Source organism: Saccopteryx bilineata, chromosome 6 (genome assembly GCF_036850765.1).
Source record: "Saccopteryx bilineata isolate mSacBil1 chromosome 6, mSacBil1_pri_phased_curated, whole genome shotgun sequence".
Classification (NCBI taxonomy): Eukaryota; Metazoa; Chordata; class Mammalia; order Chiroptera; family Emballonuridae; genus Saccopteryx; species Saccopteryx bilineata.
In genome coordinates, this window is record NC_089495.1 from 187,125,151 (window position 1) to 187,150,091 (window position 24,941).

The window sequence follows — 24,941 nt, forward strand, 5'->3', positions numbered from 1 at the left end:
AGACAGGGAGAGACAGTCAGACAGACTCCCGCATGCGCCCGACCGGGATCCACCCGGCACGCCCACCATGGGGCGACGCTCTGCCCACCAGAGGGCGACGCTCTGCCCATCCTGGGCGTCGCCATGTTGCGACCAGAGCCACTCTAGCGCCTGGGGCAACGGCCAAGGAGCCATCCCCAGTGCCTGGGCCATCTTTGCTCCAATGGAGCCTTGGCTGCGGGAGGGGAAGAGAGAGACAGAGAGGAAAGCGCGGCGGAGGGGTGGAGAAGCAAATGGGCGCTTCTCCTGTGTGCCCTGGCCAGGAATCAAACCCGGGTCCTCAGCACGCTAGGCCGACGCTCTACCGCTTAGCCAACCGGCCAGGGCCTGTTGTTCCACTTATTTATGCATTCATTGGTTGATTCTTGTGTGTGCCCTGACCAGAGATTGAACCCACAAACTTGGCATATTGGGACGGTGCTCTACTGACCGAGCTACCGGTCAGGGCCGTGTCCTCTGTCTTTCTTCTCTGTTTTCCTAGTGGAAGTTTTCCTGGGCTTATTACTCATGTATTCCTCTTGCAAATTTTTACCGAGTACCTACTAACTATAGACACCAAGCCAGATGACATGTCTCCACCCAGTAGTGAGCAAAAGACATCGTGGCTATACAGATAATACTCATTTTTTTTTTTTTTGGTGCAGCAATTAGAAAATAGATATTTTAGATGTGACAAGTCCTATGCTCCAAAGTGAGGTGAGGGAGCACCAAGACAGGTTTTGCAAAGGAGAGAAAAAGCTGGAGTTTGGAGAGGGCCCCACTCAGACCTCTAACCACAGAGTCTGGGCACTGGGCCGGGCAGCAGGCTCAGTTAAGCTCCAGGCGGCGGCTCCGTACCACGGACGGAACGGGAGAGGACGTAGCCACAGAACAGTCTGGATGGGCTAGGAAGTGAGTGAAGTTTGTTCTCTGATTACATGAAGCCTGTCTTACAAATTCAATGCACCAGTGACCTACAAGTAAGTTTAAAAACACCTAAAATTTCATCCCCCAGAGGTAGTCGATGTTAAGATAACTGATGGTGACATTAAGGCTGTGATGTACAGGGTGGGGCAAACGTAGGTTAACAGTTGTCGGTATGGAAAATGATACAATACTAAATAAATAATCACACAAGGAGAAACTCTGTGTCTCAGGTACTTACACCTGTAAACCTACGTTTGCCCCAGCCTGTATATCCTTCAAAGTATTATTCCTAAGAATTCACACCTGTGTATATGCATATGTGTGTGCACGTGCATGCATAGATATAAACTATTACAAATGACAAGTAAAAGATTTAAAAATATTCAGCATTCAAACAGTCATGATATTCCCCTGAGCAAGTGTAGGCTCCCCAGGCACAAAGCTGGCTTCTGAGTGGTGATGTGTCCTTTGGAGCCAGGAATAGACATGCTGCAGAAGTTGTCCATGGGTAGCATTGAAATGTCACATCTGTGTGACACTGAGCGCCCCACACTCAGGGCCAGGATCAAGGCTCACCTTCAGGGCTGGGGAGCCACGGCTCTGGACAGGCACGTCATACAGCTGGGAGGGCAGGGCAGGCGAGGGCTGAGCAGGTCTGGGAATCGGGAAGAGAGCCTTGGGGAGGACAAGAAGCGAGGGAAAGGAAACGTCACTGGTGTATTCCAACACACCAAGTTTTCTCGCGCCTCTGAGCCATCTCAAATGCTGTTCCATGGATGACTGCTCCCCTCTGACCCCAGCCCCGTTTTGTTTACGTATGTGACTCTGTGGGTCACCCATGCCACAGGGACACCCTTTAAGGAGCGAAGGGACTTTTCTGTGTGTGGATTTCAGGTGGAAGGAAACCAGCTCAAAAATGCCCAGTGTTAAAAAAAAACAAAAACAGAATGCCCAGTGTTGCTTGGAAAACAATGTATCTGAGAAGAGTGGTTTTAACAGGTTTAGAGGGGGTAGGAGGAAACTCCAGATCATGAACTAGTGGGTCCGAGAGCAATTGCCTTAGGAAATCTGACCCTCTTTGCTTGAAACATGAAAAAGTCCCTTCTTTGAATTTAAACCAAAATCAAATATGTCTGTATTTGGTGATAAAAAAAAAAAAAGCCAGGCCAGTTTATTGTATTAAGGAAGTTGGAATAAAAAGTAAAACAAAGCTCAAGACAGTGGTTACCCAGGGGGGAAATGACCGGGAACAGGCATGAGGGGCTCATGCATATTTGCTTTCTTCTGTTTTCTGCTCTGAATCTTAATCATTGAGCTGTGTGTACTCTTAGGAGCTGTAGGTTAAACCTCAATCAGACATTGAATGCAAAGAGTAGACAGTGTTGCCAGAGTCGGATCAAGGAAAGTCAATGGCGTGCTGAGGGCTCTGCCCTTGGGCGTTGGCAGTCTAGAAAAGCAGACAGACACGCAGGCACAACAAGGAAGCTTTAATCTCTTGTTTATCAGCCATGTGACCCTGGATGGGCCTTTTCACCTTCCTAGGAATCAGTTTCCTCATTTGTAAAATGAAGGGTTGCTCTAATCTAGGGAGCCACAGAGGGTCCCTTCCAGCCACGGAGACGTCGGATGCTGACACACAAGCTCCTCGGTTAGGACAGTGTGAGAAAAGTGACATGTCTCTGTCATCTTGGTTTTAAATGCTTGGCCAACTTTAATCTAGAGACAGTTGACCCAGGTAGAAGGGAAGTCTGTCGAACAGGTCTCCCTGGCCATGTTCCAAGACTGGAACCCACCTGCTGGAAAACAGCTCGGAGCTCGTGGACTTGTCTTGTTTTCGCAACAACTGCTTCTTCTCAGGGAGTTATTTCCTGGGCAGCCTCAGAAGCCGGATTAACCAGTGCATTATGCAAGCAGGGACCTGATGTATATAGGCTTGCTCTGGGATCGGAAGATTCCTAACTGATTATCTGTTCCTTCCTTCTTGTAGTAGAAGAAACAGCAAAATTACTTAAAAATCACCAACCAGTACAAATGGAGGTGACCTTAGACAGGGTTCGCCCCCCCCCCCCCCCCCGCTCTCACGATACAGAGGAAGAAACACACAGAGGGGTGTAATGATGCTTCTGACCTCCCAGCATGGTCGTGGCTGCCCCACAAGCCAAGTGCACCAGGACTGCGGATTCCTGAGTCACAGAGGGGCTCTACAACACCTCTAAGCACAGAGAAGGCAATAAAAAAAGGTGGGTGGTGGCGGAAGGAACAGAAAGGTAGACAGAGCAGCCACAGAGGGAACTTCTGCAGGAATAAAAGGTAGAAAAGTTCCCGGGTGTTTTACTGGGTCCAGCTCACTCTATTGGAGTGACGAGGGGCCCCCGCTTTCAGAATTCCCCGGCGGTCGCTGTGGTTTTGGCCTGGTAGCCACAGCCTACACGAACCGGGGTGCCAATCGCTGACAGACTGAGCGTCAAGGACAAATCTTGCAGTTACTGCCCTGACCCTTCTCTGAGGAGATAGTAAACGCATCTTCCCTGGTATACCAGGTGTCTGTCTAGAAGTTGAAGTCCATGGTGATGAAGCCTTGTGTTGTATCTAGTTGATCCATCCACTCAACAAATGTTTACTGAGCAGCGTACTGGGGTGCTGGATGGTAGGGATGGCTGGTGAACTGTGGTCATTCTCCCCCCCCCTCCGGTTTTCCTTTTAGGGAGGGGGAAATGGCTTCTGGTTTTTTTTTTTTTTGTATTTTTCTGAAGCAGGAAACGGGGAGAGACAGTCAGACAGACTCCTGCACGCGCACAACCGGGATCCACCCGGCACGCCCACCAGGGGCGAAGCTCTGCCCACCAGGGGGCGATGCTCTGCCCCTCCGGGGCGTCGCTCTGCCGCGACCAGAGCCACTCTAGCGCCTGGGGCAGAGGCGAAGGAGCCATCCCCAGTGCCCGGGCCATCTTTGCTCCAATGGAGCCTTGGCTGCGGGAGGGGAAGAGAGAGACAGAGAGGAAGGAAGGAAGGGGTGGAGAAGCAAATGGGCGCTTCTCCTATGTGCCCTGGCCGGGAATCGAACCCGGGTCCCCCACACGCCAGGCCGACGCTCTACCGCTGAGCCAACTGGCCAGGGCCGGCTTCTGTTTTTTGTTTTGTTTTGTTTTCTTTCGTCGCCTTGAAAAGAAACTCAGATTAACTTCGGCTAAGGCCACTTGTTCTTCCCGGAGGAGCCAGCAGCGAGGCTCTGAGCCAGCTGCCCAGACGGCAGCTGAGCACGCCAGGCCGGGGTTTGAGGTTCGGGCCAGCTGCTCTAGAAAAGCGACTTAGGGTCCACCCCCCCCCCCCCCCCCCGGGACCCGCTGCAGGAGGCACAGCCAGCCTCCTGGTGTTTGTAGCCAGAGGCAGCTGTCCCGTGGGACAGCTGTCTAGTTGTCTGCCTGGCAGCCCAGGGAGTTAGGAAATCTGAAGAATTCACAATCTTGCAAGGAATCACCTTCCCGTTAGAAGGTGCTGTTGGAAGCTGGCGCGAAGGAGGCCTGTGTCACGACTGCGACGTGCCTGAGCCCCAGCACGTACAGCCGGAGCGGACGTCCCTGGACACAGACCTAGTCAGGACCTCTGCCCAGAGCTGTGGTCAGATGGAATGTGTCATTTGAGCTGAAAGCAAAGGGCACGCTGGCAGGAAATGCCCGCTGTGACCGAAGACCTTGCAAATCTGTTCTGCATTCTTAACACCTCATGAAGGCCAGGGTTTGGGGAAAACAGTACATTATTATCTTTTTCCCTTTTTGTTTAAATTCCTTTCTTCTTTAAAATTTTTTCTTTCATTCTGCATTTACTGAGTGCTTCTTTTCCTCTTTTTTTTTTTTTAATTTCTATTTTTAAAAACTGCGTATGTCGCCTGACCAGGTGGTAACACAGTAGTAGACAGAGCGTCGAACTGGGATGCGGAAGACCCAGGTTCGAAACTCTGAGGTCGCCGGCTTGAGCACGGGCTCATCGGGTTTGAGCAAAGCTCACCGTCTTGGACACAAGGTCGCTGGCTCGAGCAAGGGGTTATTCTGGTGAAGGCCCACGGTCAAGGCACATATGAGAAAGCAATCAATGAACAAGTAAGGTGTCGCAATGAAAAACTGATGATTGATGCTTCTCATCTCTCTCCATTCCTGTCTGTCTGTCCCTATCTATCCCTCTCTCTGATTCTCTCTCTGTCTCTCTAAAAAAATAAAAATAAAATAAAAAAAGCCAACCCCCCCAAACTGCATATGTAATGCACATTCTATGCTGTAACACATATCAACTTCTTAATTTCCCTGTTCATTAAATAGTTATTGGCACCCACCCCATGCTGGCCACAGTCCTGGGGGCAGGGGACATAGAAGTGAATAAAATAAAGTTCCTTGTTTACTTCCTTCTTTCACTTTCTCTTTTACCAATTCCACTTCCTAAGGGAAACCAATGTTCTTGTGTGTTCTGATGTGTGAGCACACACACACACTCACACACACACTCACACACACATACACACACACACACACACACACACACACACACACACACGGAATTTTACTTTTCATTTGTGTTGGGTTAGTTTTTATTTAAATAGCTCTTAATTCCCCAATGTAAATGCCTCACAGAAACTACTTCATCTTTGTTTCACAACTGCATAGTAGTTCTAAGGCTCCAGGGCCTTGGCCTCCCTACCCAGATACATCGTTGCCTTCTTGTGTATTTCTGTAGTAATTCTGGAAGTCATGTTTCTCAGTTGAAGAGAAATCATGTTTTAAATCTGGTGATTTCTTGCCTTTGAACCCATGGAAATCCAACCCCTGCATTTATCACTAGCAGTCCTAGTGTACCTACTTAAGGTAAAAAAAAAAAAAAAGCCACCATGAACATCCACAATCTTTCTAGCACAGCTGGACAAAATATAATATTCCATTTCCTACAGAGTGTGGGAGGCTGGAGAGCTGGGGTACGGTGGGGGTGACAAGAATATCAGTGACAACTAAAGTGGGGGCCAAACTCAAGCTCACCCCATCATGCCGACGGTCTGGCTCCCACGGGTATGTGTGATCTGACCAACACCAGTCATTGAAGGGGCGGTTACGCCCGGGGGTGTACATACCACTAGAGCTCTCTCTTTGGTTTGGAAATATGCTTACCTGTTTTGGAAAGCTTGGTATCTTCTCACAGACGATTCTGGCGTTGGCAGGCGGGTCAGGGAATTCGTAGACTTGGATTGCGGGGGCTGCGGGTCCCTCTACCCAGCTCCTCATCTGCTCGTACACGGGGCCTGCAGCTGGGGGGCTGAGCAGGGTGGGCACTTGGTAGGTCCCCTCGGAGCTGGTGAGAGCTTCTTCCAGGCCTCTCAGGAAAGGGGGGCAGGGCCTGTCTGTGGGGGTCTCCCTGAGGATCTGGAGGCGGTTGGCAGGGGCCAGGCCTTGCCTCCCATGGAGCAAACACTTCCACCAGCCCTCGCTTTCCGGCACGTTTTGCTCCAGAATGGTCAGGATGTCTCCTCTGCAGAACGCCAGCTCGTCGGAGCAGTCAGGGTAGTTGTCATAAAGTGCCTTGGCCAAGAGTGTCTGGGGCAGGAGGGAAGAAAGAACTCATTGTCATCACCGCGGCCAGTGACCACTGCACCAATGCCACTCACTCAGGCCCGTCAGAGCACTTCCCAGCTGCTCTTTGATCTCCTTTCCTCATCCCCACAGGGTCTTGTCCCTGTTCTTTGCCCGATTCATTCCTACACATCCTTGGGATCTCAGGTGACAGGGCACATCCTTAGGGAAGTCTTACCTGTACTCTGAGACCAGGGCTAACCTCCCTGACGTGCCCTCATGGCCATGACTTGATTTGTGGTGACTATGACCCTTGTAGCTACATGATTGAGTGCACATGGTTGGGTTGAAACCCTGGTTCTGTGACTCCCTAACCATGTGTCCTTGAGCAAAGTGGCTATTCTCTTTGGGCCTCAGTTTCCTTGTCTGTGCAATGGGAATGATAGCAATATCTTACCTCATGGTGTTATTGTGAGAATTAAATGGGCCAGCATTAAATAAAGCTCATGGAACAGCAAGCACATGGGACTTAGTAAAGGTTGGATGTTCCTGTCATAATCATTATACTGTTTTTTGCTTCATTCTTGTTACCTTTCTCCTGAATTGGGTTGGAAGTTCCTGAATTGTCTGCTGGGACCACATCTTACTTATTTGCTTCTCTGTCCCCAGAGTCAAGCAGGGGCCCAGGTACATAGATGAGGCTAAAAACATGTTCACTAATTCATGAATGATGAAACAAAGACACTGGAGGTCAGTGACTTGTCCATGATGACCCAGCCAGGTTCAAACCCCAGTCAGTTCCCCTAATTCTCAGACATGTGTTCTTTCTGTAAGCCACACAGTCCTCCAAAAAAAAAAAAAAAAAATCACCTTGTTGCCATGGCAGCAATGGTTAATCTCTCTTCCCATTGGAACTCTCTGCTGAAATTAGGTGAAGGTAATTTGTTGCTGCAGGTTTAAAATAATCACCCCCATATTATATCCATGCATGATTATTACATAAAAGTTAAGAACTATAGGTCCCAGCAGAGGAGGCTCACTCGCCACTTGGTGAGCTGATGGGTGGCTAAGGATGACTACTGGGACGCTCCTGTAGTCAAGTCTCTGGGGAGTAAAGGGACAGACTCATGGCACCCGGATGAAAGCTCTATACTTTCTGTCAAGAGTAGGGTAACCAGGAAGCTCTCTTTGACACTCTGCCCACCCTTTTTGGTGGCCTTCAGTGAGGATGACCAGTAAGATGTCCAGAAGATGGACCTCAAGGCCTGGCTGTTTCCTTTCGGCAGGATTCTCCAAGCTGGGCACCCCCATTCTCCTGAAACTTGCTCACAGCACATTGAAGGGACAGTAACTGACTGTTTGGAGTAGCCACCTCCCTGCTTCTCACTTAAGAAAAAAAAACATGTGCAGTTCTTTATATAATAAAATAAAATAAAATCTTTAACATGAGTTCCTTTTCCATTTGCATAAGGGTCTTGATTTTACATTTTGAAAGGATTGTACATTAGCTGCCCTGGGAAGAATAGGGAAAACAAGAACACAGTTTTCAACCAATCATCCTAATTCCCATGAAACACATTTGAAAAGCCCACCATCTGAAATGTGCTCACACATGTCTGGAAATAAGGCAGTGTGTGTGGTCAGACCGAACAATTGCTGTGACAAAGCAGTTGCTTGGAAGCATCCAGATTGGCATCAACTTAGCTGATGGTGTGGCCTGTCATGAAAGGCAGTGGGTGTTTTCTCAAGGAACAGTGGGCTTATATGGTCATTCACCCAGTCAGTGGGCACCCACAGCTAAGATGGACCACAACAGTATTACTCTGGAGACATGGTATCCTTTGTATTCTCGGCCTGCTGTCTTCCAAGCAGCAGCCCACACCGTAAGGATGTCAATTCCCAGCAAAGGTAAACCCTAACCATGTTGCTACAGCATGATTCCCTCCAGCATGGCATTTTGTTATAATTGGCAAGGGCTGTCTCTAGACACCTCATGCAATCAATTAATGTCTCAGAGTTTTAATAACAAAGACCATCCAAGTTTGTTACAAACCTATCTGATTGTAATGTTCTCATTTAAAAACCTCCAAGTGCTTAGAACTGCACTCAGTACAAAACCTAAATTCCTCCTGACCAGGTGGTGGCGCAGTGGATAGAGCGTCGGACTGGGATGCAGAGGACCCAGGTTTGAGACCCTGAGGTTGCCAGCTTGAGCGCGGGCTCATCTGGTTTGAGCAAAAAGCTCACCAGCTTGGACCCAAGGTCGCTGGTTGCTCGGTCTGCTGAAGGCCCACAGTCAAGGCACATATGAGAAAGCAATCAATGAACAACTAAGGTGTCGCAACGAAAAACGAACTCTCTTGGTTCCTGTCTGTCTGTCCCTATCTGTCCCTCTCTCTGACTCTCTCTCTGTCCCTGTAAAAAACAAAACAAAACAAAAAAACCCTAAATTCCCCACTTGATTGCTCTGCCTGATGGGCCTCCTGGCTGGCTGCTTCTGTTAATTTCTCCCCAGCCACACTGTTTTCTTCCTTTGCCCTGACACACTAAGCTTGCTTCTACCTCAAGACCTTTGTTGTTGCTACTTCTATTGCCCAGAAAACTTTTCCTTCAGATCTTTGCAGGACTGGCTCCTCCTCCTCCAGATCTCAGCTCAAAAGTCACTTCCTGCAGAGGCCGCCCCAACCACCCACACAAGGATACACGCCTCCTCTGCATCCATGCAGGACTTGGAGATGGTAATCCTCTAGGCATGTTGCAGAAAGGGTCCCACCGGGACAAGCCAGACTTGCATGGTCAGGCCAGGAGTGTGGGATGGAGAAGTGGCAGCAAACGACCATTGCACACCCATGTCCCTGGCACTGTGCTAACCTCTGTATAGGTAACATGGGGACGCAATTGACAAGCCTTGGCAAAGGAACCTAATAACAATGAACACTTGTCACGGAGGCCACTTACAAGGTGGTTTTTGATAGGCTGTTAATTTAGAAACATTTGTGTAAATATTTAAGAGATGAAAATGGATGTATATTTAAATTCTTATTCCTCGTGGGCACACAGGTAGATTCTGGGTCTAATAGAAGAAACTTTTCTAACCAATTCCCAAAAATGGCATTTCCCCCAAACGCTCACCTTAATACAACAGCTGGGAGAGGGAAAGGAAAATGAGCAAGCATTTGGAAGGAAGAAGGGGAAGGAGCTTGGGGAAACAAAGACAAAGAATCAGAGATACCCTGTTCTCAGGGTGATGATCACCATTCTGGGGAGACCTTCATACAACTGCCAGCTGCAATGTGCTAACCTACGTTGAATGAGCAATCAGCCCTGGGAGTAATGAGCTATAACTGGAGGGTTCTAGGACGCCGTTCATTCACTCATCAAGGTTGTACTGAGCATTTATTACAATATACCCACTGCTCTGCTGGAGATATGCTTCCTGCACAGAACAGTTCCTGGTCTCATACCAACGCACCTTCTAGTGGAGGGCACAAGCTCTAATCAAAAGTAAATACAGGCCCTGGCCGGTTGGCTCAGTGGTAGAGCGTCGACCTGGCGTGCAGGGGACCCGGGTTCAATTCCCGGCCAGGGCACATAGGAGAAGCGCCCATTTGCTTCTCCACCCCTCCCCCTTCCTCTCTGTCTCTCTCTTCCCCTCCCGCAGCCGAGGCTCCATTGGAGCAAAAAGATGGCCCGGGCGCTGGGGATGGCTCCTTGGCCTCTGCCCCAGGTGCTAGAGTGGCTCTGGTCACGGCAGAGCAATGCCCCGGAGGGGCAGAGCATCGCCCCCTGGTGGGCAGAGCGTCACCCCTGGTGGGCATGCCGGGTGGATCCCGGTGGGGCGCATGCGGGAGTCTGTCTGACTGTCTCTCCCTGTTTCCAGCTTCAGAAAAGTACAAAAAAAAAAAAAAAGAGTAAATACAGCAGACAAATGAGGAATAGATATAGTTCACCCGTGAACAATGCAGGAGGCAGGGTGTTGAACCCCTACAGTTAAAATTCCATGTATAGACGCTGGCCGGTTGGCTCAGTGGTAGAGCGTTGACCTGGCGTGCAGGAGTCCCGGGTTTGATTCCCTGCCAGGGCACACAGAAGAAGTGCCCATCTGCTTCTCCACCCCTCCCCCTCTCCTTCCTCTCTGTCTCTCTCTTCCCCTCCTGCAGCCAAGGTTGGCCTGGGCGCTGAGGATGGCTCTGTGGCCTCTGTCTCAGGTGCTAGAGTGGCTCTGGTTGCAGCAGAGCGATGCCCCGGATGGGCAGAGCATTGCCCCCTGGTGGGCGTGCCGGGTGGATCCCAGTCGGGTGCATGCGGGAGTCTGTCTGACTGCCTCCCCGTTTCCAACTTCAGAAAAATATAAAAAATTAAAATTAAAATAAAAAACAATTCCACGTATAACTTTTGACTCGCTCTAAAACTTAACTACTAATAGTCTACTGTTGAGCGGAAGAAGCCTTCCTGATAACATCAACAGGCTATTAATATTTTTTATATTGTATTATATATTGTATTCTTATATCAAAGCAAGCTGGAGAGAAGAAACTGTTTTTGAGAAAATCATAAGAGAAAATACATTTACATTATTTATTGAAAACACCCTGCACCTAAGAAGATGCCTATAGTTCAAATTCATGTTGTTCAAGGGTCATCTGTTATTTGGTTTCTATTTTTCTTAAGAGCAATGAAGGAAAATAGAGGAAATAGAGAAATCGTGAGTGCAGTTGGGAAGTGGTGATGGGTGAGGGCTTAGGGAAAGTACCCCTGGAAATGGGGCCACGGAAGTGTGATCTGGGGCTGAGGATTAGATTAAGGGTGGGGGAGAGATGACCCAGGCAGAGGAAGAGAAATGTGTGAGAATCGGAGAGAGGGCGTGTGTGTGTGTGTGTGTGTGTGTGTGTGGTGGGTGGGGAGTTAAAGGAACTGAAAGATGACCAGGCTGGCTGGAGAGAAGTTCACAAAGGATCTGGGAGTCACTGTGAAGCCAACGAGCCAGGGCCCAGTTGAGGTGAGGTGCTCATAGCTCAGCTGAGGGTGGAGGTTGGATGCAGGGTAGGTGATGGGAGGAGGTGGTGAAAAATTGCATGCGACCTTGGAGGCCAGTCTTGAGAGATGGGCAGGATTATAATGGCCAGAGATAGGAGGAGAGGAACACACCAGGGATGAGAAGAAGTAGAAGGCAGAGCGGGTCTCATACGCTGTCTTCTGTGGCGGCGCGGACACCGGCAGCTGCGGATGTTAAGTCAGATGCAAGACTGAGCCAGCTGCTCCCAGTGTGAGGCTGGCTGCCCTCGCCTGCTGCCTCCTGCTGTCCCTGCACACGGGTCAGACCCGCACCGGCCCAGTCCGGCTTCTCCCTCTTTTCACACGTGCTCCCCTTCCAACCCTTGTACTCCTAAAAGTAAAACGTCAGTGGCCAGAGAGAAGGAGCATAGAGATCCTGAGATGCTTCCCATCATAGCAGCCAGATGTCATCATTTCCTCGGGAAGGTCAGTCATATCACAAGGGCACCAGCTCCCAGCAGGAAGCAGGAAGCGACAAGTCCCCCTAACAAGAGACAGAGTGTAAAGTAGAGAGAGCCCTGAGTGGCAAGTGATGATTGGGCCCCTGTTCTCTACATCATGCAACCCCCAAGGTTAACAAGACGGACATTTTTTTTTTTTTCTATTAAAAGTCCTTCTTTGAAAAACGTCCATGGCCTGGCTTAGCTGAAGCCTCCTGGTCAAGACACAAATGAGAACTAATCAATGAACAACTAAAGTGCCACAACTACAAGTTGATGCTTCTCATCTCTCTTTCTCTCTCTAAAAAAAAAAAAAAAGAAGAAAAAAAAAAAAAAAGAGCTGAATTTTTTTCCCTGGCTGGATAGCTCGGTTGGTTAGAGCATTGTTCTGAAGTGCAGAGGTGGACAGTTCAATCCCTGGTCAGGGCCCATACAGGGACAGATCCCTGATCCTGTCTCTCTCTTTCCCTTCCTCTCCCTCTAAAATCAATAAAATAAGTGTTAAAAATCCAAAAAAAAAATATCCATGGTTAGCATTTTAGTTTCCTTCTCACAGATTCCATGACTTCCAAGAAGTTCCAGTTAGTCTTGGAGGAAGAGGCCACACTCGCCCAGTCAAGGCCGTGAGAAACTAGTTATAGATAAACTACAGTTTTCTTTTCTTCTTTCTTTCTTTTTTTATTTTTGACAGAGACTGAGAGAGTCAGAGAGAAGAACAGACAGGGATAGACAGACAGGCAGACAGGAAGGGAGAGAGATGAGAAGCATCAATTCTTTGTTGCAGCACCTTAGTTGTTCATTGATTGCTTTCTCATATGTGCCTTGACCGGGGAGCTCCAGCAGAGCGAGTGACCCCGTGCTCGAGCCAGTGACCTTGGGCTCTAGCCAGCGACCTTGGGCTCAAGCCAGTGACCTTTGCGCTCGAGCCAGCGACAATGGGGTCATGTCTATGATCACGCACTCAAGCTGGTGACCCTGAACTCAAGCTGGGTGAGCCCATGACCTCCGGGTTTCGAACCTGGGTCCTCTGCATCCCAGTCCGATGCGCTATCCACTGCGCCACCGCCTGGTCAGGCTAATCTACAATTTTCTTAAAAGCAGACACTGTAAATAGAAATATTTCCAATCCTTTGCTGTCTGGGAACTGTGAAACCCTCAAGCTCACCAAGGTTCCCCCTGGATGTGGGAGCATTTGCTTTGAGATCAGTGTAATAGTCTCACTTGTATATTTCCTTACAGGCAGTTGAGCCCAGACTCAAAACATCAGTAGTCAGTGCAGAAGGGTGAAGGCTCTATGATTATCCTTAAAGACAGCCTCCTTCCCCGGACCGTCCTTGGAAGCATTTCATGTTATGTAAATACACAGATAAACTTGGAAAAAGATCAAAGCAGAGAGAATGGTGCAATCTGTTGGTTTGTGAATGTTTATTTTCCATAGTTACTTTTTTTAAAAGCTCATTTTGTTAGAAAAAGAGAAAAGTTTCCAAGAACATAAGAAAAATCCCCTCACCACTTCCATATCCCACCCACATTTCCCCAAAAGGGGAAGAAAGACAGAGGAAGAAGGAAAACCCTGAGGAAGAAACAGAATGTCACATGACACCTCTGTGAGGGATTTCGATGGATAACAGCGCTGTGAAGTGACTACTGAAAAGGGGAGAGAGTGGTAGAAACATGTTGAGTCACAGCAAAAGCCTGGGAAGGATCCCCGCTTTGCAAACCCCACACGACATCAAAGACCTCTTAGTGTCAGCCTGTATTATGTATCTTCCTATAAATTAATCAAAGAGAAACAACATCTTCTGTAATCTTTCGGATACACATTGAGTCAGGCACCGTGGAAGTTCTGTTGGTGACAATTTAGCCAGTGCCTTGTTAAGAATGACAGATCGCTGTGCACACTCAGCGAGGGATTGCGATAATTAGCATTGATCACCTCACTTTAGATTCACTAGCCCATCAAGCAGGCGCTGTTACTAACGTCCTACTGAGAAGATGAGAAAGCTAGGCTCAGAGAGGGTGAGTAAATACCCTAAGGTTGCTCGGAGAGCAAGGAACAGAACAAAGATTGGAACACAGGCAGTTTGGGCTGTGATTAGCCTAGAACTCATAGCATTTAGCGCAGACTGCCTCACGAGATGGCAATGGATGAGTGAATGACGAGCATTACTCTGGAGAGAGCGATGGTAAATTGATGAAAACATTTTAGCTCAGTTGGTTAAGATGTGTGGTTATTTACAAGAATTAGATTCTGCACTGAGAATTCAGGAAATAAGTACAATTATTAGTAAATCATGATATATTTGTATAATGGACTACTACATGGTCATTAAAGAACAAGGTAGGGTTTATATGAGCTGACATAAAATATAAATAGAGTATTACATTTTTAAAAAGCAACATGAGAAACAGTGCATATAGTATGTATTCATCTGTGCTTTTATGAGCATAGCATGTTTCTGGGAGAATTACATAAAGTACCGGACTCCTCCTCTGAGCTCGTTTCTGGAGCCCAGGAAACAATAGAGAGTTAGGATTAAAGGAACACGTGCTTTCAGTCTGTGTTCATTGGTACAGTTCAAATTTTATAAACCATATGTATATATTTTGCTTTTTCAATATAAAAATCTAGTTTTCTTTAGAAAAAATGATTTTTTTCTGTTAGAAAACAAGGGCTTCTGCGCTGGCGACTTAAGCTCCTGCTGGTCACCATCACATAAGCCCAGTCGATCCCTAGACTTGGTAGACGGGAACCTTGACTCCCAGCCAATCTTAATTTTGGTCACGAGCAGTTGGCACAAAGGCATCTCACATCTGGGAAATCCCTCTTAAACTTCAGGACAACTCACACCATCAGCACGAGTCCCCCAGCCCCACCATCGGAGGGCCTGTGCCATTTACGCACGCAGGATGCTGAGAACTAGAGAGCAGTTTTTGAGGTCCGGCAAATTCTGTGCTTCTCTCTCCCCAGGTGCTGGAGAGCGCAGCCCAGCCACAGCAGGAGGCACGGAGAAAGCAACAAAGCCCTGCCCGTTCAATTCAACAGCGTTTCACCGCAGATGCGCTGAGAATCACAGAAGTTGAGGCTGGAGGAAGCTTTTAGGGTTTTTCTGGCATCAAAGGAGTATCCAACCCTTCCCATCACCACACTGCCTCTCCTTTCACCAGCTGCAGAAAGATCTGGCTCCTGTGCACAGACACTGGACTAGAGAGGAGGGTCTCCCATGCAGGGACACGCTCTCGACATAAAAAATTAGGCGTGGGGCGCTATAGCTGTGTGCTGCCCGCATATGACATTGGGGAAGGCAGTGAACTTGACTCTGCTCCTTCCCTTGCACGAGGAGTGTATTATGAGGTCTGCAGTTGAGATGGGAACACCTTTTCTCTCATCTATCTGTCATCTTTTCTCTTTCCCTCCCTCATTTCCCCATCTTCCCTTGGCCCCCTCCCTCCCTCCCTCCCTCCCTTCCTTCCTTCTTTGTTCCTTCCTCATCAATCATCTCCCTCTGACACAGTCTCCCAAAAAAGAAGCAGTGACCTAACTTTTATTTTCCCTTGCGAGTTGCTGTAACTTTCCATAGCAATGTGTCAAAGTAAAATTCTGCAAGGGATAGGGAACTGAGCGTCACTTCAGACCGCAGAGTGGTACATTGGACAGTCAGAGCTGGCCCTGAGGTTTGCAAATGTATTAAATGATTTCCCTGTAACCTGTCACAGCTGATGGGCTGTGGGAATTCAATCTGCAGGGCTGTGGGAATTCAATCTGCAGCACTGTGGACTTGACCCAGCTCTGTCTCAACAATTTGCATTTCGTTCTCGGACAGGGTTAGAATTTGTAAGATGAGGTGACAGCTAAGCGATCTCTTGCATCATTTTCCAACATAAGGAGGAGTTCCTTCTCTTGAAGTTTTAATAACTGGTGTTTTAAAAATTGAGCAAAGTGGCTCAATGAGAGATGCTGAGGGAAAACTGCTGTCTTTTCTGTGGTTAATACTAATTTCCAGACAGGCTAAGGAAAATAACTGAGTTCCTCCCGAAAAGCTAAAAAGGTTTTGAATGAGAGGCTCCCAAGCGTATGGAAAATGATCTGAAATCATTTAACTGAAACTCTTTTCCCAATTACTTTTATATTTAAGGTAACATTTAAGCTTTTTTTTAAAAAAATTATTTATTTATTTATTCATTTTTTAGAGAGGAGAGGGAGAGACAGAGAAAGAGAGAGAGAGAGGAGAGACAGAGAGAGAGAAGGGGGGAGGAGCTGGAAGCATCAACTCCCAAATGTGCCTTGACCAGGCAAGCCCAGGGTTTCGAACTGGCGACCTCAGCATTTCCAGGTCGACGCTTTATCCACTGCGCCACCACAGGTCAGGCCAAAGCTTTGCTTTTTTTTTTTTTTAAACTTGAGTAGAATATAACTTTTTAAACAAAATAGAAACTCTTTTTTTCAAAACCTGGTACATAAACCAACTTTCAATTTTTCCATTGATGGGAAAGTTATTTGGGAAACATATTAACCTGCTTCCTTAACTTAGGGGGGAAAATGGTGAAATACCAAGCCGTGGACCTCTTTACACCGTTAACTGAGTCCCAAGCACTCAACAGTCGCAGGAAATGGATGGGCAGAGGAGAGGAACTCAGATACTCACGTTCACCTTCATCTTCATCCTTTAAAGAAATTATTTGTAAGGGTGACTATTCCATATCCTGGAAACCAGTGGCGGAAATCACTTTGGAAGGGCAATCCGTCTGTAGCTGTTTCTGCTGGAATGCCGGGAGGTTTGGAGTCTAAACCACTTGTGTCCAAACAGTGCGATCTCTCTGCAGCTGTCCTTACCGGGTGATTTGGGCTGAAACCAACAGCCATGGGGACAGATGGGGTCGGTTACATAATACACTTCCCTGGGACATTCCAGATGGTTCCCTCCCACCCATTTGGCAAATTTATCTATAGGCACTGGGGACGCAAGTAGTGAATAAACCTAGTGAACATGGAAATGAGAAGTGATATGAGAAAAACATAAAACCTTAAACACCTCTGAAAGTGCCCCTGGATGACAGCATAAGCTGTGAACAAGCATGAACCTGCACTGATTTCTCCACGATCACTTGGAACTCGGGTCCCTTCAGCTTTGCGTTCCTCCTGATGGTTCAGATGAGAAGGCCACTCATTGTAGGGACTTCTGCAACCACAGAAAGCACAGCCTACTAACAAAACTTTGAGGAAGAGGCTGTGGCCAGAAAAAATTCCCAAGCCACCCAGTGGCAATGAGACATTCTTCCCTGATGCCTGGATACTGTGGTTTTCCAATAGGCTTGGGTCTTAACCAGATCCACTTGTTGGTCAATACTTTCATTCATGGGAATCTGGCAGAAATGCCCTTTTAGTGCTTCAGTGATTTGACAATGATTTATCTAACACCTGCCGCATGTCTGACAATGTGTGCTGCGGGGGGTGGGGGGGGACGACAACGAGATGGACCTGGTTCCTTTGATCTAAGCTCAGGATTGAAGTGACGCAGGAGAAAAGATCTCCCAGGCCTTCTACTGACTGATATTTTTGGATGTGGCCCACGCTGGGTCCATGTCCTACCAACCTGTCTTCTACAGTCTGCGATGCCCTGGAGGTCCGAGCTGTCCCCTCTGCCACGGCCTCCATCCAAGTGCTCTCCTTGCCAGCCGAGTCCCTGACTTACTGTTTAAGATATTTGGTTTGGAAAGAGGAATTGCAAGTAATGTTACATGAGGCAAGCGGCTGAGGATTCATGGAGGGAGGGGGGCAAGTAACCAAAACATCTCGGGACACTTGCAGTGTCCTCATCTGCAAGTGTGGCAGCTTCCAGCGTCCCCTGCTGCTGCTGCAGGGGCACTGTGCGTGGCTTCCTTTCCTACTTTATCTCTTGGTTCTTGAACGCTGCCAGACGGATTAAAGAAAAGAACAGGTAGGTTCTTCTCTTTTCTCATTTCTTTCCTTCTTTCCTTTTGAAGAAAAAAGGCGGGGCCAGGCGTGGAGGCCAGAGAAGGTGTTGTGTGTTACTGGACTGGTCGTAAGCAATGATACCAGCTCCTTTAGGAGAAAGCTTTGTATAAGACTGTTTCTTCAACTTCATGCGTCTATTAAAACACTTTTTTTTTTTTTTTTACTGAAAATATAATAAGCCAATTAAAAAACAATGCATTCCCCCTAAGCGGTATTACCAATGAAATTACAAGTCTAATGACTTGTTTTAGTTTTTTTCTAATACACATTAAAATACATAACTAACTTTTAAAAATGTTTTATCTGTCTGGGTACCCTACCTAAAATCATCCGACGTGCCAGGGGCCGAGGTCCCTGCTAGGTGTGATCTTTCCATCTGACCGGTTAGGAAGAATTCAAAGCTATTCCATGAATCACAGAGAAAGGAGTGAAGGTCCAGCTTGTTCATCAAACTCTCTCTCTCCCCCAGGGTCATTTTTAGGGGTGCTAAGCAAGCAAGCAGGGGCCACTCTGGTAGGAAAGCTCTTCCCCCATTCTGTGGGCGTGAATTTATTCCATTCACCGGGTTTGTTCGTTTTGTTGCCAGTAGTGGGCGACAGATCAACCCATGGCCTGCCTTCCCTGGGACGCCACCGGGAAGGTGAGAGAGAAACTGTGTGTGACTGGCCCTGCCACTTTCCAGAAGCTGTCGATCCCCTCACCTTAGGGAACACCTGTACAGGAAGGAAGTGGCTTGAAATAACTCACTACTCATTACCAACTTGTGCACCCTTTCAAGCCCGGGGCAAGTTTAAATTCTGAGCCTGAAGAGAAAGAACATTTCACAAAGAATGTTTTACTTGCTGCTAACTAGATGGCTGATGTGTGCGGGGCAGAGGGAACCTACTGCTTTCTTTTCCCATTTTTCTTTTCTTTTCTTCTTTTTCCCTTCCAAATGACAGAGCTCCCTGGGCATTACTTAAACAAAAGCTGCCCTTGCCTCTAGGAGAAACAACAGTAATAAACTCATGGCCGGAGCAGCCAGATGAGGAGCCCAGGCTTGCCTATGAGTGACTGTCCATGGTCTGTGTGTTCTGCGGCGGAGTTTTAAGAGCCTCTATGCAGAGGGTCAGGAGATGCTGCCGCCGGCCCAGGAGGCCACATTGTGCGCTCAGGACTGATTCCGTCCATGTGGTGTGTACACCATGGTCCCCTTCCATTCCAACAAACAAGTGGCTATTAAGCAATACATTTGGAAATGGTTCCTAAAATATTAACTTCCCCTTTCTGCACCTGATGTTGGAGTATTCGAGTATCACTCACAGCAGCATCTTTGCTACCAGCCTCCCACCTTCCCCCTTTGAAGTTATTTCCCCTCCAGGCCGCTGTCATTTCCTCCCTTAGTCATCACAGTCCAAAATGACCACGTTGGGCTTCAGCGGTCACTTCCCCGTTTCCATGGCCGTGCGGCCCACTTGCCTTGGAACTGTATCGCAGCGGACTTCTTTTTCACTCTCGGGGTGGTGCGTGGCTTTACGTTTTTGAGTGAGCTCCTGAGTACATACAGTGTTACGAGAATAAAGGTTACGAAGCAGGGGAAAGACTAATACAAAGTAAGGAATGTTTCATTAACTAGCACGACAAGTTATTCAATGTTGAGAAAGAAGAATAGACACCTTTGTCCTCTGCAACATTTAGAACAGTGCCCGGACAGAGCAGACCCTCAGTACTTGCTGAATGAATGAAAGGCATATTGTCTCATCAGGTAACGGAAATAAGGTAGGTGGGGAAAAAAACAACGGTTTCTAAAAGACTTAAAATGTTCACTGCGAACAACATGGACCACCCAAAATGGAAAGCGAAGCACCTGCACTGTCTTCAGCTCTTTCCTGCCCACAGTCCCCTCGTTGCATAGCAGCCTGAGTAAGCTCTTCAAAACATAAATCAGATCATGTCATCTCCTGCTTTTTAAATAGACCAGTGGCTTCCTTTGCAATTAGAATGCACTTCTAAGTGCTGACAGGGCTGACCCCGCTTACCCTGAGATCTCATCTCTGAGCCCTCTGTCCCCTTGTTTACTTGGTTCCAACAACACTGGCCTTGTCATGGATGTGCTAGTCTGCTGAGTTCATTCCCTCCTCAGGGCCTTTGCATTGGCTGTTCCCTCTGCCTGCAATGCTTTTCCCATCACTCAGGTCTCCAGAGAGGCCCTTTCTGTCCAACACCTCTATCAGATTGTTTTATTTTCTTTATGGCATTTCTCACCACCTGAAATTGTTGTGTCCATTGACTTATTTACTGACCCTATAACCCCACCGGAATGTTCACTCTGTGCTGATCACCTGGACCTGCAGAGCCCAATGACTATGTGTTGAGTGAATGGCTAAACAGTGGACAGTGAGCTGTGTTTTCAAGCTGGGTGTTGTGTTTGGGCTGTTCTGCCTTGTGAGATGGGTGAAGGGATGAAGCTGTCGGACAAGGTCAGAGGGAGACAATAGGTCTTTGTGACTTTGACTTCAATTGCAAAGGCTCTGATCTAAGGCCACATCTGACATGGGAGAAGGAAGGGGCCTTTTCTCAGAAATCTAGGCTGAGTGGCAGGTCAGGTTGGGGCCAGCAGTGGTTAGAGAGCTCAGAGTCAGGGGTGACCTCTGCTCCCAGACATCTGATGACTAGGAAGTATGTTCCTGTCCTCTGGGCAGGGCTATGTTGTAAGGGCTCCATCTGCACTTCCTGTAATCTCCCATTTGTTCACACACACCAATGCAAAGAGCTTATTGAGCACCTACTATGTGCAAACACTGATCTAAACATAGAGATTCAGCACTAAATGGGAAAGCAGAATGTCCCTCATGGAGCTGACTTTCCAGAAGGGGATACAAAGGCAAGACAATTTCAGATCTTGATAAGTGAAGATGAGATAGTGAGAGAGAGATGCTCCAAGGCAGGGAACAGCGGGGGCTGGTGGGAGTGGACTCAGGCAGGCTTTGTGGGCCACGGTGAGTTCTTCGCACATGATCCGCTTGCTCTTCTTTGACAAAGGCTGACTTTAAAATGTCTTGTTTACCATCTCAAGGATGCTAAAGGTCAAGGGGAGCCTGAAATTGCTCTCCACTTACAAATGAAATGACTCAGTAATAATCCTCCTTCAATTCCTGGACATTTGCCCCAGCAAGACAAGACAAGATGTGTGTGTACAAAGATGTTAATTTCAAGATCACCTCTAATTTTAAGATACACACACACACACACACACACACACACACACACACACGTAAACCTTATTTGCCACAAATGGGACTGAACCACTAAAGTATATGTAAACTTGATTTTTAGAAATAAGGAACTTTTAAGATTACCAAAAATCCAAAACAAGGACTTCCATATAATAAAACCATTCACTCATTCACCTTGCCTTTTAGACCTACTTTTGCAGCATTTATGCAATGGGGTTGAACACGGAATCAATCAGCTACGGTCCTATAAGCCCCCGAATGAGATGCATAGTTTACCGCTCTGCAGTGTGTAATGATGTCTACCTTGGTTGCAATTGTACCGTTTGAGGCCAGTGTTTCCTATTGCTAATATCACTGTGTTTATTTTTCAGTTTTCTCCTTGTTTTATAAGATGATCAGGGGGAAATATAATAAAAGTCAATTCCACAAAGTGTGCTATGCACAAAGGTGAACACTCTATTGACATGGAACTGTTGGTCGACAAACTAGGGCACAGCTGGGAATGGCAGTCAGTGCCACCATCCGGCGCACACAGGCCAAAGTCAGGGTAGGAAAGGCAATATGGCTGCCCCGAATGCAACTGAGAGTGCTATAAAGTCAAAGGCACCACAGCTGAGAACCGCTTCCACTGGATGACCCCTTAAAGCATGGTGTGATTATTTAAGCAGCAATCAAACAACAATGTGGGCATTAAAACTAATGAGGTGGATCAGTGGTGCTACAACCAATGGAACCCTAACATGTACTTTTCATTGTAAAATGTAGCAGCTCAACTGTGTTCTGTAACTGCTTCTATCTTTGTAAAGCCTTTAAAAATATATTATCTTCTATGCACTTTGACAGTTTCATAGGGGCACCCAGGAAACTGTTAACCAAGGCTAACTCTGGACTAGGAGCAAGACTTGAGTTATTGTCCTGTTATTGCTACAGTTGGGCAAGACTAGCCAGCAGGAGCCAAGATGTCATTCATCTAAGACATGGGGTGGCCACTACTATGATCTGTGGACCAAATCCAGAACACCTATCCGAAAGAACGAGTTTATATTTTTAAAGGGTTGTAAAAACAAAGAAGATGTAACAGAGGTGGCCCACACGCATAAAATACTAACTGGGTCATTAGTTTGCCAGCTGCTGGTCTAAGGGTCAGAAGATGGTGAGCTGGTTAAGGGTGGGGGCTCTGGGTTCAGTCTGCCTGGGTTTGACTCCTGGCATTTTACGCACTAGTGTGTGACCTTGGCAAGTCAATGAATCCTACTTTCCTCATCTGTAAAATGGGGATAAGAAAAACACTTCCACCTCCTGGAGATGTAGGGATGTAATGGAAAATGCGAGGACAGCACTCAGTACCACCCCTGGCCGATGGGCAGTCAGTAAGTGTCAGCCATTATTATCTGTATAAGGCTCATAATAGGACTCTATGGGGATGCTGGGAATATCTAATATAAGTTATATGCACACATACTCATTAATTACAAATTATACAGAAATTAGGCAGAATAAGTGGCACATAAATAAGATCTAAATTTTAAAATAATCTGGCCTAATAAAAAGAAATAATATTATGAAAAAAATAAAAAGCAATAGATTTTTCTAGATTAAGGACAACGGAGACCCGACAAACCATACAATGTGTGATCTTGGAATGAATCCTGGGTTAGAAAAACAAATACACAAATCACTAACCTCCAGAGAATCCAGAAAGAATATTTTTGGAAAATGTGAATATGAGGTGAATATTAGAATGGCATTATTCATTCAATGCTAAGTTTTCTTGGGTATGATAATGATACTAGAGTTGTACGGGAGAATGTCCTTGTTTTTAGCAGATGTGTTGACATATTTAGGGGTGAAGTGTCATGACTGCAATTTGTTTTCAAATAGTTGACAATAACAAAGTGTGTGCCCAAATCTAAACATATAAATAAAATGCAGACAATGTAATAACATGCCAGGAATCAGTGCCTTTCGGTAAAGGATACTCGGGTTTACTAAATTACCCCCCCCCCCCATTTTCCCAATGGCTAAAAAACTTTCAAAGAAAACAATTGGACACAATATTGTAGCTAAGATATTTACACAGGATCTATATAAGGGAGGATGTCATGCGTTACTCAGCTATAAATTTCTCTAATGACACCCACAATTAATATTAGAATAATAAATAACATATTTCATTCATATAAGTAGGCTCTCCATTTAGTAATTGTTTCATTTTTTTCACTGTTCTACTTAAAAGGCGTGAAAAAGTAAGCTTTGAGCTTCACCTGCTTTGAGTCTGAGCAAAGTTTTTTTGTTTGTTTCGTTGGGTTTTTTTGTAGCCATTTCAACTTCCTAAATAGTGAATCTATTTTGATCCACATCCCAGACTTGAGCTCCACTTACACAGATCAATACAAAAGTTAACGTGAAGACAGCATGGGAAATGCTCACCGTGGGCTCAGGATGGGAGGCTGAAAGCCCAGGTCTTGGATTCTGTCCGGGGGGGGGGGGGGGGGGGGGGGGGGAGAAGGAGCCCAGACTCAATCAGGACACTTAGGAGGGACCCTGAGTGTCGTTAGGGTCCAGACAGGTCAGGGTGGGAGGAGGTCTCACTTAGGAAGTTTGTTAGAGGGTGAATAGACACGAAGTGATAGATTGTATTATTAACCCCAGAGGCTGGTTTCTGCTAGAAAGCAATCTTTATCTGTCACTTACACAAAACGTCCCATCTCAGACTCACATGTTACTAGTAGCCATCTCATAACTTCATGAGAAGCTCAGAACAAAACTCAGTCACTGTCCTCAAGGCTAACAGGTCGTTTGACCCCCTGCCCACCCAGACAGCCCCGTCACTCACCTTGGCTGCCCCATCCATGATGCTCACTCCTTTCATGTTGGTGTGAAACAGCCCCTCTGTGCCCCACGGCTGGTCTCCGTGGCGTCGGGGGCGGGTTATGCAATGTCACTGCATGCTTCTGGCCCGGTCTCAAGAACGGAATTCTGTCGGGTTATCTGACAACATGGGAAACTGTCGAAGAGATCTTCCCAGCAGGCAAACTTTCTGGAAAGCAGGCTAAGAGTGAAATCAAAGGGACAAAGGAAGGGAGACCAGATATCCTGGCCACACTCAGTCCTCAGTGCCTGAACGTCTCACTTCGTTTATAAGTAGAGATTGTCACACATTTGCTATATGAAACCACAAAAGAAAAAAAAACAACACTGTTCTGCTTTATAGGTTGAAGTTCCTACTTTGAAAAGCTCAGTGTATGAGCACATACAGTCTTCTCATCCCTCAGACACTGTGGAACAGCTCACACCAAACAGAGCAAGCTCATTTCCCTGATTAGAGCCCATGAGCCCAAGTTTCTGATAGCGGTCAGAGTTTCTTCCTTCCTGCCTCCTCAAACTTGTCCTACGACAGCCAGAAAACAAGTCAAGGGGACAAGCATTGTCCCATTATGCTTTTCCCACTGCAGGCCATGCTTCTCCCTGCTCTGACCTCCATGCCTACCTCCCTGTCTTTGCTCCCTTCAATGGGGAACACTTTCCGAGTGCTGACTCTGCACCAGGGCTGTGCTGAGCACATTCTCAGTATTACTATATTATCTCTTAAATCTCGCCAGCCCATTATCTGCACTTGAAACCACAGCGCTACCTCACGCAATGTTCAGCGTTACTTGCTAAGTGTTCTTACTACCCCTAACTTCAGACTCAACCTCCAGAGAGACCTACAGGGGAGCAGACTCCTTGCCAGGACTGTTTCCATTTTTATTTCATTTAG

At 47.0% G+C, this 24,941-nt stretch overlaps 1 protein-coding gene across 1 annotated transcript in view; it reads right to left on the reverse strand.

Annotated features, from left to right (window-relative positions):
* CASS4 (Cas scaffold protein family member 4) overlaps positions 1 to 24,276 on the reverse strand; it is a 32,654-nt gene extending 8,378 nt beyond the window's left edge. Inside the window, exons 1-3 of the mRNA XM_066235201.1 lie at positions 24,018 to 24,276; positions 6,096 to 6,518; positions 1,522 to 1,620 (exon numbers count right to left, since the gene is read on the reverse strand). Coding sequence (XP_066091298.1) covers positions 1,522 to 1,620; positions 6,096 to 6,518; positions 24,018 to 24,053 — 558 coding nt within the window. The 5' untranslated portion in view covers positions 24,054 to 24,276. The remainder of the gene's footprint in view (positions 1 to 1,521; positions 1,621 to 6,095; positions 6,519 to 24,017) is intronic.
* Between the last annotated feature and the right edge of the window lie 665 nt (positions 24,277 to 24,941).